General features: G+C 63.7%; 2 protein-coding genes across 5 annotated transcripts; one reads left to right on the top strand and one right to left on the bottom strand.

Annotated features, from left to right (window-relative positions):
- Window positions 1-1,987: 1,987 nt before the first annotated feature.
- GCGR (glucagon receptor) lies at window positions 1,988-11,615 on the top strand. 3 transcript variants are annotated; one of them, XM_027889815.1, is made up of 14 exons: window positions 1,988-2,109; window positions 8,068-8,226; window positions 8,519-8,615; window positions 8,812-8,919; window positions 9,070-9,191; window positions 9,278-9,384; window positions 9,475-9,628; window positions 9,750-9,909; window positions 9,986-10,046; window positions 10,263-10,332; window positions 10,483-10,571; window positions 10,651-10,789; window positions 10,897-10,938; window positions 11,004-11,615. In XM_027889815.1, the coding sequence occupies exons 2-14, from the start codon at window positions 8,176-8,178 to the stop codon at window positions 11,295-11,297; spliced, it is 1,494 nt and encodes a 497-aa protein (XP_027745616.1). In that variant the 5' UTR covers window positions 1,988-2,109; window positions 8,068-8,175; the 3' UTR covers window positions 11,298-11,615. The 3 variants fall into 3 exon arrangements, with proteins under 3 accessions (XP_027745616.1, XP_027745613.1, XP_027745615.1); XM_027889812.1 differs by lacking the exon at window positions 1,988-2,109 and having other exon boundaries at window positions 8,138-8,226; window positions 8,461-8,615; XM_027889814.1 differs by lacking the exon at window positions 1,988-2,109 and having other exon boundaries at window positions 8,156-8,226; window positions 8,464-8,615.
- On the bottom strand, window positions 7,250-17,322 carry MCRIP1 (MAPK regulated corepressor interacting protein 1). 2 transcript variants are annotated; one of them, XM_027889819.1, is made up of 5 exons: window positions 17,136-17,322; window positions 16,946-17,064; window positions 16,765-16,863; window positions 15,912-16,655; window positions 7,250-7,262 (listed from the first exon to the last, which is right to left on the bottom strand). In XM_027889819.1, the coding sequence occupies exons 1-4, from the start codon at window positions 17,141-17,143 to the stop codon at window positions 16,591-16,593; spliced, it is 291 nt and encodes a 96-aa protein (XP_027745620.1). In that variant the 5' UTR covers window positions 17,144-17,322; the 3' UTR covers window positions 7,250-7,262; window positions 15,912-16,590. The 2 variants fall into 2 exon arrangements, with proteins under 2 accessions (XP_027745620.1, XP_027745621.1); XM_027889820.1 differs by lacking the exon at window positions 7,250-7,262 and having other exon boundaries at window positions 16,563-16,677.
- Window positions 17,323-17,559: the final 237 nt, after the last annotated feature.

The raw sequence follows: 17,559 nt of genomic DNA, 5'->3' as shown, positions 1-17,559 counted from the left end.
CCTGCTGTCCTGCTTTTGCAGAGGGGGATGCTGCACCCCCTTTCTGCTTCTGAGAGCTTGGGCTGCGAGCTAAGCCTCCCAGAGTGGAGGGAGGGGAACAAGGCATGGCCCCTGGCTCCGTGCCAAACACGGGATCTTCACCCTGCTCTGCCCAGCACCCCGAACCTGTGCAAGGGGAGCTGCGGGCAGGGTCTCTGGCCAGTCTTGGGCCAAGTTGTACCCAGTCTCATCTGTGCAACAGCTCTGGGGCAGGGCCATGCCAAGGGCGCCCATCGCCTCCACTGGAGCTGCCTCCTGGATGTGACAGTAATTGGGCTCTGGCGGGCGGAACAGAGGCAGCCTGGCACAGCAGAGCAGTGAAAGCTCGTCACCTTAACGAGGCCTAATGATGCTGGCTGGCATTGCCACTCTGGGCCTGTGCCCAGTCCCAACAGAGGCCGTGGGCAGGTGAACACAGGGGGAGCTGGGCTCTCTCCTAGTGAGGGGCTGGGGGCTGCCGGACAGGCTGTGGTGCCTCATACCCCGGCCAGCCCAGCACTGCTCCCACGGCTGGCAGACCCTGCTCTGTGCCATGAAGGGGCCAGCGTGGAGCAGGGGAGCAGTGGAGCCCTCGTGGCCCCCTAGCAGCACAGAGTCCTTCTCAGGCCCATGCCAGCTGATGGCAGGGATGTTCCTGCTGGGTTACGGTCCCACCAGCTGCACCTGCCCCATGCTCCCAGCACACGAATACCCTGTCCCCACATTACTCGTGGCAGCCGAGCTGTGCTGCAGCCACACTGGCAGGACAGTGTGTGCCAGACACAGCCCGAAGCACAGTGCCCACAGCTGCAGCATGCTGGCACTGCTTATCTCTGAGCACTGGCACTGCTTATGTCTGAGCATCGAAGAGCGCAGGGCTGGCAGCAGCCTGTGGCCACCGTGTCAGCACTGGCCACCCCCTGGTCCCATCCTGCCCTGTGCCAGGGCCCGGGCAGCTGCCTGCAGGGGTTCCTCCAGGGCACTTCTTTGCCCTGACCTTAGGCAGGGATGGGGGCTGCTGGTCCTCTCCCCCACAGTCCCCTCCTGGTCTGGATGGGTGCCAGGGCCATCTCCAGGGGGGCAGCCATGGGTCTGACCCCCTGGCACTGTCAAAGCACCTGCAGGACTCAGCATGAGCTCGGGCTGCTCTGCTCACACCAACGAGGCCTTCCAGCCAGTGGAAGTCTCACAAAGCAGGATCCCGGCAGAGGCAGCTCTGGGAACTCCGAGGAGCCGGATTCGGGCTGGGTGGGCTACAGGGGGACACGCTCCGTGTACCTGTGGTGCCACAGCCAGCATGGCCACCGCGTCCTGCAAGGCCCAAGGTAAATGTGTTTGTGCCAGGGGGTTGGGGCAGGATAGACCGCTGGCACCCCCGGTCCGGGGCCTCCCCCGGGCCCCTCCCCAGACCTAGCCAGGAGGTCCCGGGGCGTTGCTCTGCCTGGGCTCTGTTTACCTGCAGCGGGACAGCGGCGGCGACCGACCCGTCACCGCCGGCGGCGGCCGGAGCGCGGGTGTCGAGGCGGCTCCCGGCGGCACGGCCGAGATCCGTCCAGGTCCCCTAGGGGCCGAGCAGCCCGCGCTCCCGCGCCGGGGCCACCAGCTCGGGGCACCGCAGGACCGGGGCGCGCTGGGACTGGGGAAAGGTCCCGGGGAACGGATCCCCGGTCCACTCCCCCAGGGTCGGAAGGGTCCAGCTGCCCCCGCCACTGCATCCGTATCCGAGCCGGTGCCCGGGAGCGGGGCTAGGCGGAGTAGCCGGCGGGGGACTGGCGGCAGCGACAAGCGGCGGCGCCCCCGCAGCTCCCGGGAGCGGCCGTCGGTGATGCGACGGGCAGCGCCGAGCGCTCGGGCGCGGCGGGGGCACCGGGCTGCGCCCCCCTTGTGCCGGCAGGAGGAGCGGGGCGCTGGGACGCGACTCCGCGCCCCCGGTCCCTCCCCCCGCCCCAGTCCCTCCCCCCGAGCCGCCACAGCCGCCGCCGCCGCCGCGGCTCCGGCAAAAGTTTTCCCCGGAGCGGCCGAGCGCGCCGGTCTCGATCCTCGCCAGCTCCGAAATGCGTCCGGGAGCCGCCGGGAACCCAGCCCCGAGAGGTACGGGAAAGGGGGGAGGAGGGCGGGGAGCGCCCATCCCTGTGGGCTCGGGGGCTTGGGATGCCGCACGCCCCGTCGCGTGGATGTGGACTCGAGTGACGGCTGCTCATCCCCGGGATCACGAACTGAGCCTCGGAAGACCAGAGCAGCAGGTCCCAGAGCAGCCCTGGTGCTAGGCGCCGGCACTGGGGGGGATGAGTCCCTCGGCGAGGGGTGTCCTGGGCCAGGGGTCTCAGCAGGGCTGCACCTGCTCCCCGCCCGAGCCGCTGCTGCTGGCGTCCCTGTGCAGAGGCGCTGCTGCCGGGCTCACGGCACCCCTGAACGCTGCCCTGGCTGCGGTGAGCCCCCGCTCAACCACACCAGCCAGGCTCCGACGCGCAGGGAGTATCTCCCAGAGCAGCCCCTCGCCGTGGTGGGACCCGCGGGGTCTCACCACCATGGGCACAAGAGTGCCCGTGGGTCTCTTGTTGAGGGGCAGAAGCAGGGGACACTTTTGACCCTTTCCAGCTCTCCCCAAGCTCTCCGGGTGCTGCAGGGGCCCGGTGTGAGTGCCCTTTGTGACTCTGTCCCGAGCTCTGCTGTGTCAACATGGTGTTGGTAAATGGCTTTGTTTAACCAGGACATGTCGGGTATGTGACCTTGCCGTCCTCCTGGTTGCAAGTGCATCTCCAGAGCTGCTGCAGGTCCCATCTGCCCGGCGCTGCACTTCCCTCGGGGCAGTGAGGGGAACAGAGGCTGCGGGGCTCAGCCTGGCTCCCCTCATGCTGGACAGGCAGAGGACAGAGCATCCGCTCTGCCCAGCCCTTGCCGTGCACCCCGCAGCGCAGCGCCATGCCCCATGCAGCGCCTGCCCCGTGTGTCCTGACCCACGCCAAATTCAGCGATTGCTCCTATGATTTTGTCTGTGCATCAGCAGGAAAATTTAGGGCCCTCAGGACCCCTCCTCGGCGTGTTAGTGCTGCCCCGGCTGCCAGCTACTGCGCTTCCCACCAATCCCGCTTCTTTCCGCACACTGCGGTGCAGATTTTTTTTGTGTTCTGTTGCCTGGAGAGGGGAGAAGATAAAAGGCTGAACAGAGAATAGGCAAAATGTGGATTAAAAATAGTTAATGAAAAAATGTGACCGCAAGCCTTGATCCACAGCACAGCGCTGATCCCAGCCACCGAGCACAGCCTCTCTGTGCACCTCGCTGTGCCAGGCAGGGGCAGGGACAGGGGAAGCCAGACACAGGGGAGATGGGATGGCAGCTCAGCTCCATCCCCCTGTGCTCCTCCACTGCATCCTGCTCTGTCCTGCTTCCCCCATGGCCCCCTGAGGCCTGGGGCACATGGCTGTGCACAACAGGCACCAGAGGATGGCTGGGCACATGTGCCCCTTGCCACACCCCTGGCTCACTGGGGCTGGTGGCCGACTGTGCCCAGGGCTGCAGATGTCACAGGACAGGGACAGACTCTGCTGGGATGCCTTCCCAGATGGACTGCGATGTCTCTTGTGCATCTGCACCTCAGCAGTGCAGGGTTTGAACCCACTCTTTGGAGAGGTGCTGGGAAGTTGTCCTCTGGTCCACAGCAGCTACAATGTCTGTTCATGCCGCAAACTGGTCTGGGAAGGTGGATATGGAGCTCCCAGTGCAGGGGAGTGTGTGCCTCTCCCTGTCTGCACTGACCTTTTCCTAGGCTTTTCCCAGCCCTGTGCCTCCCCTGTGACACGCAAAGCACACGTGTCACACCATGCCTCTCATGCTTTTCTTTTGTGTTTCGTGGGGTTTCGTGCAACGTGATGAACAAAACCACCCCTTTCCCTGAGCCAGGGACAAGCTGCTGTGTGGCTCAGCATCCACTTGCCAGAGCCAGCTGGGCAGCAAGGTCATTTGGCCACTGCCCTTCTGTGCCTGAAGACCACAGACCCTCTTTGGTACTGGGCAGCTGTGCAGGAGCCCCTGACCATGGCTGGAGGCAGCCGGGGGGTCGTGGAGGTGATGCAAAGAGCATCTGTCCTGTTTGCATCCTGTACTGCTGTTGACGAAAATACTGTCAGGGCTGGTTTGGGTTTCCTTGGTCCAAGATGACACAGAATCCGACATCGCTGGTGCCTGGTGACGTTGGCTCTCTCCATGTGCTCAGGGCTTCCACAATCGTGTAGCTCTGTGCAAACAAGCCATGCTCTTGCAGCACGAGGGCTGCTCTGGGCAGCTCAGCTGCTCCTCTGCAGCCAAAGTTCCTGGTGCTCAGTTCTTAGAGAAGGACTGGAGCAGGGGAGTGGGAAACGTCCCCTAGCTTGGGGCAGGGACACAGGCAGGGACAGGGTAGACCAGACCTCCTGGGCCTCCCTGCCCTGGCTCTCTCCCCCCACCCTTGCCCTGCTTGCCATGGTCTTGGGTGGAAAGTGGAGCAGCATCTGCAGGGCCAGGCTGGTGCTGGCATTGCATCAGCTCTGGCCCAGCACCGTCCCCTCCCCTGCCAAGTGCCAAAGCCCCTGCCGTGCTGGCGTGTAGCTCCCAAGCTCAAAGCCAAGCCAGCCGTGGAAAGCCCTGCATTAGCGCATGGGGGCTAATCCCTGTGTTCAGAGGGCACACAGTCCCCCCCCAGCGCTGCCTCCGAGCCAGCGGGGCTGTGCCGGCTGCGGGGCTACGCTCGTGAGGAGGCATTCCACGGGGAGGCAAGAGTCCTGGGGCTTTGTGGGGCTGCACCAGCCTCACAGTGCTCGTGCAGGGCCATGGCTGCGCCAAGGTGCTCCCGGGTCACGTTGCAAATGCCCATGAGCGTCCCACGGGGGTTCACCGAGCCGCTGATCCATGTGGCAATAGACCACAATGATCCCAGATGTGGAGCTCGTTCCCTCTCACGTGCCATAGCAGCAGCGCTGGAGGGACTGGGGGTCAAAATCCCAGGGGAAGCTGATCAGGGCGGGATGAGGAGAGTCTCCCCAGGCAGGCCTGGGCACTCAGCTGGCTGTAGGGGTCCATGGTGGTACAGAGCTTCTGCAGGGTAGCACAAGGGCTTTGCATCCACTAGTGGGGAGCAAAATCCCCTTTTCCCATCCGTTCCCTGTCTCAGTGCAATGTCATGGCAGTAGTGCACCTGGGTCCTCGACTCGCCCCTTAACCTGCCCAGGCTGCACACCCTGGCCCCTGCCTCGTGAGCACTCCAGGGCCAGTGGTGGCCACCATGAGCCACAGGTCAGCCAGGGATCACAGGGACACCAGTTAAAGGGAAAGGGAGTCTTTGCTTTGTCCCTGCAACTGCAGAGGTTGGCACCACTGGCAGGGGAAGGGCTCAGTGCACAAACATAGACACCACTGACAGCCCCACTCCCCCTACCCTGAGGGCAGATGATGATGCCTGTGTTTGACTCCTCTGACCCCCAGCGCTGGGGCTGCCAGCACGGCCCCTTCCCTGCGTGCACTCAGCCATCCCGGTGTTGGCTCCTTGTTCCTGCTCTGCTGTCGTGAGCACCTTTGTGGCTGCAGCGGTGGAGCCGTGCCGGGTGTTTGCAGCCCAGGGGGTCGGCAGCCACAGAGCTGTGACATGGGAACACACCACATTGTCCAACACCAGTGTGGGGTGGAAGTCCCTTGCTCACACACTGTCATGCGCTTCAGCCCCTCAGAGGCACCCACTCACATGGCAGGTACCCTCCACCCAGCTCCCATGGCCCAGTGTGGTGGGGGTTCCCCAAAGCCTGGCCCTGGCTGGGAACAAGGTGCCAGGGCAGGGAATGTGGTCCTGAGAGCCAGTTGGGCATGGCAGGATGAGGGAAAGTGGTGGGTGATGTGGGGCCAGGTCCCTCCTGTGGTGCTGCCTCTGGCACCCAGGAGGTCACTGAGAGGAGCCTCTGGCAGTGGCAGCAACGGCATGTCCAGTTGGCAGAGCTACTGCTCCAAACTCTGTGCATACTGCTGCTGGGCAGTACCAGCTCCCAGGAGGTGCTGCCAGTGGTCCTGGCCTCCATACACCCTGCTGTTCTACCACATAGAGCCACTGCTCCCTCCCTGCCACACCACACAGCACCAGGGACAGTTAGTCCGTGACTACTCCCACACACCCGTGTCTCTGCTGGAAAGAACCCCTGTCTGTGCTCCCCACTAGGCAGTGGAGCTGTGGGGGCTCCCCACCTTATGGGGAGTGGGGATCCAGCACAGTGCCATGGCTGCACAGTGCTGTGGGCAGCTGGGGCAAAGGGCCTGGGCAGGGTGAGGGGAGAGCCCCGTGCCACAGAGAGGAGCGTGACCGGCCCTTGTGCCAGGACCCCTCACCCAGTGCAGTCTGCCCGGCTTGGCCGTAGCAGGGCTGGGGGCTGGGGAGTGGCTACCAGCTGGGGGAGTCCAGGGCAGAGGCCTCCCTGCTGCTAAATCCCACTGCAGCAGCTAAAAATAGCGACACCTCTGCCCCAAAGCTGCTCCCCCGCCACACAGAGGGGCTGGCAGCAAGTTGCTGTAACCCACGCGCCTGGAAATGCATTCCAAACCAGGGCAGGGATAGATGCTCGGCCAAGGACGGGCACCAGGACCGTCCCATGGGGTCGGGACGTGAGCAGTGGTGGGATGGGGTAGGTGGGGTTGATGTTGGGGGGCTGAGGGTGGGACAAGGACAGGGATGCTGGTGTGGGGACAGAGTTTCTAGGGTGGGGATGGGAGGAGGACTGGGACAGGGATGCTGGTGTGGGGACAGGATTGGTGGGTAGGGGCTGAGGGGGATGACACAAGGATGCTGACATGGTCAGGTGCCCAGTGGGCACCCACCAAAGGTCACTGTTCCCAGAGGCCACCCAGTGAGGACTGTCCCAGGAGACAGTTCCCTCTGTCCTGGGACTGGCTAAATAAGGCCATTGCAGGTTCTGCTCCCCAAGCCTCATCTGGAGCTCCATGTGCTGATTAATGAGCTACTCCAGCAACCACTTGCGACATGGCGAGTGGGTCTGCCCTGATGGAGGAAACACGACTTTCCCAGGGATAAAAATAGGCACAGGCAGAGCGGCGAGCCCTGGGAGCAGGGCTGGTCGGGGAGCGTGATGCTCTGGCTGGTGCCCAGGGGGAGCACAGGGGCCAGGGGCGATGCTGGATTGTCTGTGGTGGCACCAGCACTGCTGTCTCTTCCGTCCCTCACAGCTCGGCTGCCCTCCCACCACAAAGCCGTGCCCGTGCCATGGGGCTGCTGCCAGAATGGCCCCTTGTGGGAAGAGCTGAAATAACGCTCAGGAGCCCCATAACCGGCTTAGAGGGATGGAGGGAATTACAGCACCTCGTGAGCCGGGGTCTGTGCAGAGCACTTGGGCGCTGTGTCAGACAAGGCCCTACATCGCTGGCAGGATGAAGGCACAGCGGCACAGCCCAGCTGAGCTGGTCCCAGAGCAAAGGCAACCCCACAAGCTGGGATCCCTGTGGGTTAACAGCCAACCTTTGTCCCCATCCCCGCCTGGCCCCGTGCTGTTGGTGGCTCCCTGCCCACCTCCAGGTGCTGGCCCCCACCTGAGAGCATGCTCAGGTGTGAGGAGGGGTCCTTCTGCCATAGGGGCCCCGCACTCTCAGGGCTTAGCACCGATGTACAGCTGGGCACCAGCTCCAGTGCGGGGTGGCATCAGCCCGGGTCACCCCTGGGGCTCTGGAGGCAGTGCTGCCATGGGGCGTGGGGGTCTGCCCTGCTCAGAGGTTGTGATGTCTTGCGTGTGGCTGTGCTTTGGCTGCACAGGGGTTAGGGTTGGCTTGATGAACAGAGAGTAGACATGGTCACAGTCCCAGTGCCATCCTGGGGAGTTAAAAACAGGTACTTGGCGGGAAAATGTAGGAACAAGCAGCTGAATGTGAATGCCAGACAGGGTCAGGTTAGGACTGGGAAAGGTGCATAGGGCCGTGACTGGGCCAGCTCTGTGCCAGTGTGGCCCCCTCCTACCCTGCATGCCCCCAGACCCATGTCCCCCATCTCTACCCTGAGAGTCTCTGTGACCGGGTGTCTCACACAGGATCACCCACGTGCCAGGGCCATCACCACCAGGGTGGAGAAGCTGCTGAGGGCTGGTAGGAAGCCAGGCACCCCGCACTGCACCCCATGCGAGTGGCCCAGAGGAGGGATGTCCCAGCCACATCTCCTCACCCTCCCGCTGCTGCTGCTCTGCTGCCAGGTAAGGATGGGCTGTCCCACACAACAGCGCTCTGCCCCGTGCCCAACTCGCTGCCCACCCCGGGCCGCCACTGATCCATCCCTGCCCACTGCAGCCCCTCACCACGGCGTGCACTGCAGCAGCTGATGCCCTTTCCTGCCTGCCCTGCCATCACATGACGTGTTGTGGCATGGCACAGGCTGTTAACCTGCACTCGTGTAGCTGTCCCAAAGCCGGGGTCACTGCCTGTCACAGCAAGGCAGGTCCTGGGGGCAGGATGCAGGTGACAGGTGACACTTCCTGGTGCCCCCAGGGTCCCTCTGCTCAGATCACAGATATTCTCTTTGAGAAATGGACGGAGTACAGAGAGGAGTGCCAGTACAACATGAGTCTCCTGCCTGCGCCCACAGGTCAGTGCCCACGGGGGCCAGGAAGGTTCTGGTGGGATGGGGACAGGGGCTGATGGGGCATCCCTCTTAGATGGGGATAGAGCAGAAGAGGCAGCAGAGGGTTCTAGCAGGACAGGGACAGAGCAGGGGGCTATGGGGGATCCTGGCACCCAGGGAGGGTAAGGCCAAGACGCCGCCGTCTCCTGTCCTTGTGCAGAGCTGGTCTGTAACCGCACCTTCGACAAGTTCTCATGCTGGCCTGACACCGCCCCCAACAGCACGGCCAGCGTGCCCTGCCCCTGGTTCCTGCCCTGGTACCACAAAGGTAAGAGCTGGCAGGCACGTGCTCCTGCGTGCACAGGTGTGTGCACAGACGTGTGTGCACGTGCTGCCGCAGGTGCTCGTGGATGTGCTGGTGCACAGTGCCTGCGGGGGATCTGGGCCCAGCACACCCCACCACCCCCTGCCCTCACAGTGAAGCATAGACACGTCTTCAAGACCTGCGGGCCAGACGGGCAGTGGGTGACGGGGCCACGGGGACAGTCCCTACGTGATGCCACACAGTGCCAGCAGGATGATGAGGAGATAAATGCGCAGGTGGGCAGAGCTGGGCAGCAGGGGTGCAGGCATCCCTGCCTGCCCCCCCGCCTGCCCTTGCCCTTACTTGCTCCCTCCTCTTCTAGGAAAAATTTGCAAAGACCTATGGCAGCTTCAAGATGATGTACACCGTGGGCTACTCCATGTCCCTGTGCGCGCTGCTGCTCGCCCTGGCCCTGCTGCTGGGCTTCAGGTGGGGATGTGGGCACGGCTGCCCGCAGCATGCGCAGGTGGAGACTGGGGGTCTGTGCGTGGACACTGACAGCAGCCCCTGCATCCACAGCAAGCTGCACTGCATGAGGAACTACATCCACATGAACCTCTTCGCCTCCTTCATCCTGAAGGGTGTCTCCGTGCTGGTCATTGACGCCCTGCTCAAGACCCACTACAGCGACAAGATCGACGGCTACAGCGTGCAAGTTTGGCTGAGTGATGAGGTCAGTACTGGTAGGGCAGGGGTGGGGCTGGTGGTGCTGGTGGGGCTGGGGACTCATGGCACTGGTGAGGCTGGGGGCACAGGCACATGCACAGTTATGCAGCCCTGACCTTTGTCCACAGGCAGCCGCAGGCTGCCGGGCAGCCACAGTTTTCATGCAGTATGGCATTGTGGCCAACTACTGCTGGCTGCTGGTGGAGGGCATCTACCTGCACAATCTGCTAGTGGTGGCTGTCTTCTCTGAAAGGAGCTACTTCACCCTCTACCTGTGCATTGGCTGGGGTGAGTTTGTGCGGCCTGGCCCCCCTGACCCTGTCCCCTGCCATGCCTCACCTGCCACCTGCCCACCTCCCCTCAGGGGCACCCGTGCTGTTCCTCATCCCGTGGGTCGTTGTGAAGTTCCTCTATGAAAACATCCAGTGAGTATCAGCACCTGCTACTGAGGGTACAGTGGGTGTGTGTGGGACTGTGGGGATGTTGTGATGGCCCCGGAGAGGCTCCACACCACTGCCCATGCCAAGGGCAGGGTGCCTGCCCGTGGTGCTTGCTCAGCTAGGGCTGCCGATACCACACCAGACTCCAGCAGCCACTTGGTCAAGGGGCTTACTGGAAGTCCCCATCCCTCCCCTCTGCAGGTGCTGGTCCACTAACAACAACATGGGCTTCTGGTGGATCCTTCGCTTCCCCGTGTTTCTGGCTATCCTGGTGAGCCCATTGCAGCCTCTTGCTTGCCATCTCAGCATCTGTTTTGCAAGCCCTGAGACAGATGCGAGAGGGGCTGCCCAGGGCAGAAGGGCAGAGCTGTCCTGCCTGCCCCTGCCCCTGCCCCTCATGGCCCACTCCATTCTGTTGCAGATCAACTTCTTCATCTTCATCCGCATCATCCAGATCCTTGTCTCCAAGCTCCGCGCGCACCAGATGCGCTACACTGACTACAAGTTCAGGTGGGCGCTGGGCACGGCCCGCCCCGCGTGTCCACAGCACACACACGTGTGCGTCCACCTCGTGACCTCTGTCCCGCAGGCTGGCCAAGTCCACGCTGACGCTGATCCCGCTGCTGGGCATCCATGAGGTGGTCTTCGCCTTTGTCACGGATGAGCACGCCCAGGGCACGCTGCGCTATGTCAAGCTCTTCTTTGACCTCTTCCTGAGCTCCTTCCAGGTGAGCCCAGCCCTTGCAGGACCAGCCCTCTGTGGGGACTCTTACTCTCGGTAGGAACCAGATTGGGGTCTGGCTGCGTGCCTCACACCTCTTCTCCCTCCACCCAGGGGATGCTGGTGGCCATTCTCTACTGCTTTGTCAACAAGGAGGTGAGTGGGACAGCAGGGGTGGGACAGCAGGGGCGCTGGGTTATGCTGATGGCCTCTACCCGCAGGTGCAGGCAGAGCTGTTGAAGCGGTGGCAGCGCTGGAAGCTGGGGAGGGACCTGGCTGAGGAGTACAGGCACACCTACAGCCACGCACCCAGCGCCCGCAATGGCGCTGGCAGTGTCTGCGAGAAGCACCAGCTGGTGAGCGGCTGCACCAACGGGCTGGGGCACAGCCCACCCCCCCACCCCAGCTCCCACCGCCCCGAGAGAAGCGGGCGCAGCACCGCTGAGCACCTCGCCCTGGGAGATCGGCACCACTGCTACGAGTTTCCTGAGACCACAGCCGAGAGCCACTTCTGAGCCCACGGCCAGGCGGGAGGGCTGTGCCGAGCCACTGGAGTGCCGCCATCCCCTGCCCTGTCCTCCCCGGGCGCTGGCAGGCACCGGGACCTGCCGCCCTAGTGCGGGTGCTGCGCTGAGCGCGTGGACAATGGACACAATGAGGAAGGCGAGTGGGACCTGGATCTCTGGGGTGGGATCTGTGGGGCTGGGAGGGCTGGGGGTGGGAGTCTGTCCTGCGGTGCTGCCCTCGTGCGCCTTTGAGTCCCTGTGCACAGTGCTGTAATTTATCTGTCCTGTCTGTAAATAGGTGTGGGCCCGTGCCGGGCTGCAGGGCCAGCTCCGTGTGTGCCTCTCTGTGGGGTGTGGGGACTGGGGACTCCAGGGACATCAGACACATCGGGGCCATGCTCCCACTGGCATCCACGGGTGATGGCCCCAGCCATGGGAGCTGGGCCATGTGGCAGGGATGAGCTGCACCAGAAGACAGACCCACTGCATGCCTCGCTGCTTGCCCTCCAGCCCCACTGCGTGCCCCATGGCCCTGCACAGACGAGCAGGGCAGACACGCAGCAGCAGCCACTGCAGTGCTGCCGGCCGAGGCTCCGGCTCCCTCAGCACGCGCTCTCCTCTGGCCGCTAATCGGCTCTGTCCTCTCGCTGCCAGGAGCCCTTAATTAAATCATTTGGCTCTGCCCACGGCACCCCCCGCTCTCCCTCGAGCCAGCCCAGCCCACGGCCGGGCAGCAGCCACGGGCAGCGCTGAGCGCCCTGAGCAGCAGCGGGGTGTGGGGCTGAGGGACCCTTGTGCCAGTGGGCCGGGCTGGCCAGGGCAGGGAGGGGGCACAGCGGTGCCCTAAGAGGCTTGTGCCGTGCATATGAGCACTAAGTCCGGATGCCACAGCTTTGGGCACCACAATCGCCTGGTGTGTGGGGATTAGGCAGGTGCTGCTCCCTTGATTGGGTCACTGTGCCTGAGGGTGGCAGTGGGATGGACAACTGTGTGACCTTGCTGTGACCCTCACTGCCCACGGCCCTGGGCACGGGCACTGGCCATCACCCATGACACTGCTTCACCTGGCCCCAAGCGTGTCGTGGTTCCAGGCCCCACACGCAGCCCTGGTGCAGGGGATATGCTGAGTGGTGGGTGAGAGTTGGAGCTGTGCCGTGGCAGCCTCGGCAGCCCCACACAGTAAACAGCAGCTCTGGGTGGGCGGCCGCCCTCTCGCTAAGTCCTGTCTCAGCATCACCCACACCCTATGGCCACTGCAGTGCCGCCCACGCCAGCCAGCACAAGGAACAGCAGGAGCCACACTGTCTGCGGGGAGTGGCGGGGGTCCCAGTCCACAGAAAGGCGTCGGTGGGGCTGGCTGGACATGAGGAGGGCAGCCGTGGCCCGAGCCACCCAGCACTTGGCTCCAGCAGCAGCACCCAGCCCAGGACGCAGTAATTTTCCTCTGTTTACTTGATAACTCACTGTCTGTCTCAGCTGAACGGGACCCAGAGCCTGGGGGCCGCTGCAGCATTGGCAGTGGGAATGTGCACAGCAGGGATGGTGGCAGAGGGGCTGGGCTGTGGGGCTGGAGGGCTGCGGCAGCAGCACTGTGGGGCAGTGAGGACACAGGGGCCATGGCGGGGTGGGCAGGGCAAGGGGAACGCAGGAGCTGGGGTCTGCCCAGGCCACCAGGTACAGGGATGAGGACAGTGAGGGGGACAGTGACCACCCTGCTCAAGACATGGTGCCAGAGTGGCCCCAATGGCCACTGCAGTCACTGGGGCCTCCTGATGTGGTAACGAGCCTAATTGAGGCAAATTGCTGGAGCACGAAGCGGTTTCTGGGAAGGTAAATATGGTCATGGCGCAGTGCCGGGCCCTGCGCCTGTTGTTCCAGCGTTGCTGTGGCAACATCCTGCTGTCCACCCCCAATGCCCTGCTGGGACCAGGCTCATCCCACAACACTGGGGACAGGGAGACCTCCAGACCCTGCCCAGGAAGGGTGGTTCCACATGTGCTACACAATGACAGGACTTTCTGATGACCCCAAGCCAGCCCCAGCCTATGGGGTGTCCTGTGGCAACATCCTGTGTCCCCTGGTGCTGAGGGACAGCCCCATTTCCGATGACATACTGCCCCGTGTCCCACGGTGCCCGGTGCCCATCAGCCCTGAGCAGGGACAGTGTCTGCTGGTGGCTGGGAGCCCGGTGCAAGTGCCCAGTGTCTGCCTGAGCCAGGGCACATCCCACAGCACCTGCGCCAGCCAGTTTTGCCCCACAGCCAGGCACTGCCTCTGCCACAGGGCTGAGCCTGCAGCCCTGTGCCCTGGCCACCCACCACCTCCCACAGGATCATATGACCTGGCCAGCAGCTTCCCAGTATCCACAGACCCCTCATGAATGCTGGGTTGGGAGGCAGCCTCGCTCCCAGGATCCCCCTAGGAGTGGGTCCAGTCCCAGCCCAAGGACCCAGCTCCCACAGGACTGTGACGGTGTCCTTTCTCATCACTTCTGGAACAGGACCCCTCCCTGCCATGGTCTGGCAGTGCCCACAGCAGTGTCACCTATGATGTCCACCCTGACAGCACCAAGGGGCATCCCCACCCCAGGGTACAACCTGGGCACCCTCGCACATGCACCTTTGAAGGTCCTCTGGTCCAGCACCCATGGTGAGCACAAACACCTGCACCAGACCAGATTGCTCAGAGCCCTGTCCAGCCTGGTGCTGTTTCCAGGGACGGGGCATCCACCGTCTCTCCAGGCAGCCCATGCCCCTGCCTCACCACCCTCAGTGCAGACTCCTCCAGAGACCACACGGCGACAGTGCCAGTCCCTGCCTGTGAAGCTCAGCCCAGGGCAAGTAACAGGGCCAGAGGAGTTCCTCGCCCCTGAGCCAATGAACCGGGCACTGCTGCCCCAGCCATTGCCCCCCTGGAACAGACAGGCACCCCAGGTACTGCCCCCCACCCCAACACAGCTGGGCACCCCAGGGCACAGTGCCTCTCAGGAAAACTCCCACTTTATCAAGGGAATTGAGCACCACAAATTGGTCTCCAAAGTCGATTCTGCCTGCTGACGGGCCTCTTCTCACTGCCTAATTCAATGACAAACACGTTCCTCTCCTCCTCCCACCCTTTAATCTAATGAAGAGCATCATGTCCAAGGCACAGGGAAATAAACCCTGCCGAGGTCGATTTTTATAGGTAAACAGCCTGATTTCTCTGGCCTGCGGCCTCACCCCTTGCAGGGACACCCCCGCCACCTCCCCCAACTGTGTCACTGCCCTCACCCTGTGTTTTGGTATCAGTCTTTATAAAAATCTCCTGTTTATAGAATGAGTTTTGTACATTTCATTAGAGCTCAAGCAGCTGCTTCGCCTCTGGCTTCACTGTGCTTGAGCTGAGAGGAAAACAAGGCAGAGGTTGGTGAGGCTGCAGGAGCCACACACGTCCCTGGGGCCCCCCTGCAGCCCCTGGGACAGCCTCAGGTGAGTGCCCAGACAAAAGGGTGGTGCTGGGCTCTGTAGCGGATGGACAGTAGCCTGCCTGTCCATCAGTTGGGATGGGTCCCCCTTCCCATCCCCTCGGGACACATGGACATGGCTCTGGACACACGCAGGGCTCTGCTGTCCTGTCAGGCTCCCCAAACACGGGGTACATCAACAGAACAGGCGGAGAGGGGCCATGACAGCGACAACTGTCACCTCCCGACCCCACTGTCTGTGGCTGCAGGGAGGCAGTGCCTGAGGCAGCTCCAGCGGCAGCAGGGCTGAGTTCTCCTCCTGCCGCGCTGGAATCGGGCAGCGCGTCCTGGGAATGTTTTGGTGATGGGAGGTAAACAGGGTCATGGCAAGTGTCGAGATGCATGTGAGTAGAAATTCTAGCAATTAAGCTAAGTATAGCTTAAATGCCATTAAAGCAGGAGAGGGAAGAGGATACAAGGGTATTAATAGTCTCAACATTTAAATCCTGGGTGCAGCAACAGCTCCTGGGATGCTGGGTGCCTGGAGTGTTGCCTGAGCCCAAGGGCATTGTGCTGCCAGCACACAGTGCCCGCTTCACCTGCCCATGGGGAAATCAACAGCCCCAGCAAGTGCGAGGCCAAGGCTCCTTTGCGGAAAATAAACACAGAACAGAGGCAGCTCCTGCTCTCTGCACCCCATCCCCAGCACAGGGAGCAGGGCCAGGCCACAGCACCACACCGAGGCAGCCCCAAAAGGACACCAGCGTTTATTTACAACACTCCTCAAGTGACAGATCACAGAGAGAAAGGAAAGGGAACAGCACAGCTCAAAGACTCAACAAAGGAAAGGTACTGGCAGCCCCCAGTCCCTGCAGCCCTCCTGCAGCTGTTGGCACTGGGCAGGCCTGGCAGCCCTGTCCCCGCTGGTCTGGAACACGGGTAAGCAGGGGGCTGCCACCTCCCCAGGGAGCGGCCCCGCGGCTCAGGCAGGCAAGGGTGGCACAGTCGCTCTCCCCAGCTCAGGTGATGGTGCAGGAACCACCCGAGACCAGCCAGGAGCGAGGGGCTCAAGGAAGGCCCAGGGGGGACTGTGGAGCCAGGTCTCTCCAAGGCTGTGTGTCTGGAGAACGTTGGTTCAAAACCCTGGCGCTGCTGGGCGAGGACCTCGAGCCTCGCTCCACGTGGTGGGAGCTCGGGCCCCTCTGAGCACCTCTCAGGCACCTGGGGTGGGGAACCCCACCCCTTTCCATCTGCAGGGAGGGGAACAATTCCCCTCAAGCACTGCAGGGATCTTGGCCTGCTCTAAGCACATGGAAAATCCAACCTCGGATGTGGCCCGCCCGTGTGCTCTGGAAGCCCAGGCAGCAACTTGCTGCCACAGTGGAGCTAGGAACAACCTGGCTGCAGCCTGCCCAGCCCTCAGCTGCACAGGCAGGCTGGATGAGGCACAGGGACAGACCCAACTGTCCCTTCTGCCCACATCCCACCTCAGCAGCTGCAGGGCCTTGGTGCACAGACCTGGTGCTGCCCATCCGCTCAGCCCAGCCCCGCCCAGCGCTCAGGGCAGCGGCAGGAGGGGAACAGGAGACCGGGAAGCTCAGTGTGAAGGGAGGAAGGACAGTTTGAGGCCAGAGAAAGCTATGAGTAGGGGGCTGGAATCCTTTGCAACAGGCTCTGGGCAGCCTTGGTAAGCTGCTGAGCATCCTTGACCTCAGGCAGCTTCAAAGCCAGCCCCAAAGCTGACTGGCTCTCACGCGGGCTTTAGGGAGCACAGACCAGAGGAGGAAATCAACACAAAATTTCAACTTATATCTGCTTGAGGACCTTAGGAGAGCAGCCGATCTACAGGGAGAACCCGCCTTAGGACTTCTTTGCATCCTGTGTGTTCCTCCTCTTCAGATCACCCAGGTCGACAGGTTTAAACGCTGCAAGGGAGACAGGAAGAGACTTTGGCGGCAGAGGCAGTGTAGCCCCCGCCCAGCCCGCGCAGCCCCCGGGCCGTCACAGCCGGGGTGGTGACTCCAGCCCCCGCACCTTTCAGGCTGGGGTTCGGCATCTTCTCCACGTACTCCTCGACCAGGCCGCGCTCGGAGCCCATCTGGCTGCGCAGGTCGCGCTCCACGCACTGCCAGGCTGAGGAGACAGGGACAGGGGCGTCTCGCCTCGGCCGCGCCCCCCGCGCCCCCCTCCGCCCCGCGGCCCCCGCCCCGCTCACCCTCGTAGATGAAGCGCACGTTCTCCTCGTGGGCCGGCGTGAAGATCTCGCTACCGGCGCCGGGGGAGCGCGGGCCGCCGCTCCGCTTCCCGTTGTACACCACTCGGGACACAGGGGAGCTGCGGGCGGAGCGCGAAGGGGCTGAGCCGGGCCCGGGGCCGCGCTGGGCCCGGGGCCGGGCGGGGCTCACCTGGCCATGGCGGCGGCGGCGCTCGGCGGGGCCGGGCGGGGCGGGGCGGCACTCGGCGGGTGCGGCGGCGCTCGGCGGGCGCGGCGGGGCTGCGGGAGGAAGGCGAGGCGCCAGGCCGGGATAGGCCGCGGGGCCCCGCCCGTCGCCGGGCAACGCGCGGCCCGCACCGGGCCCGCCTGCGACACCGCACGGAAGCGCCGCAGCGCGCAGGCGCGGCCCCACCCCCCGCGCCCTGCCCACGCCCCCCCGCCCAGGCCCGCCCAGGCCCGGGACCGCTCCGACCGAGCCCCGGTACAGGCCCCACCCAGCCCCGGTACAGGCCCCACCCAGCCCCGGTACAGGCCCCACCCAGCCCCGGTATCGGCCCCGCCCCAGCCCCGGCCCATGCCCAGCTCAAGGCCCGGCGGATGCGATGACCGAGATG

This window comes from Empidonax traillii, unplaced genomic scaffold (genome assembly GCF_003031625.1).
Source record: "Empidonax traillii isolate 1590-97213 ecotype Southwest subspecies unplaced genomic scaffold, ASM303162v1 scaffold272:size679582, whole genome shotgun sequence".
NCBI classification, from domain to species: Eukaryota; Metazoa; Chordata; class Aves; order Passeriformes; family Tyrannidae; genus Empidonax; species Empidonax traillii.
This window is presented reverse-complemented; position numbering and strand designations above follow the sequence as displayed.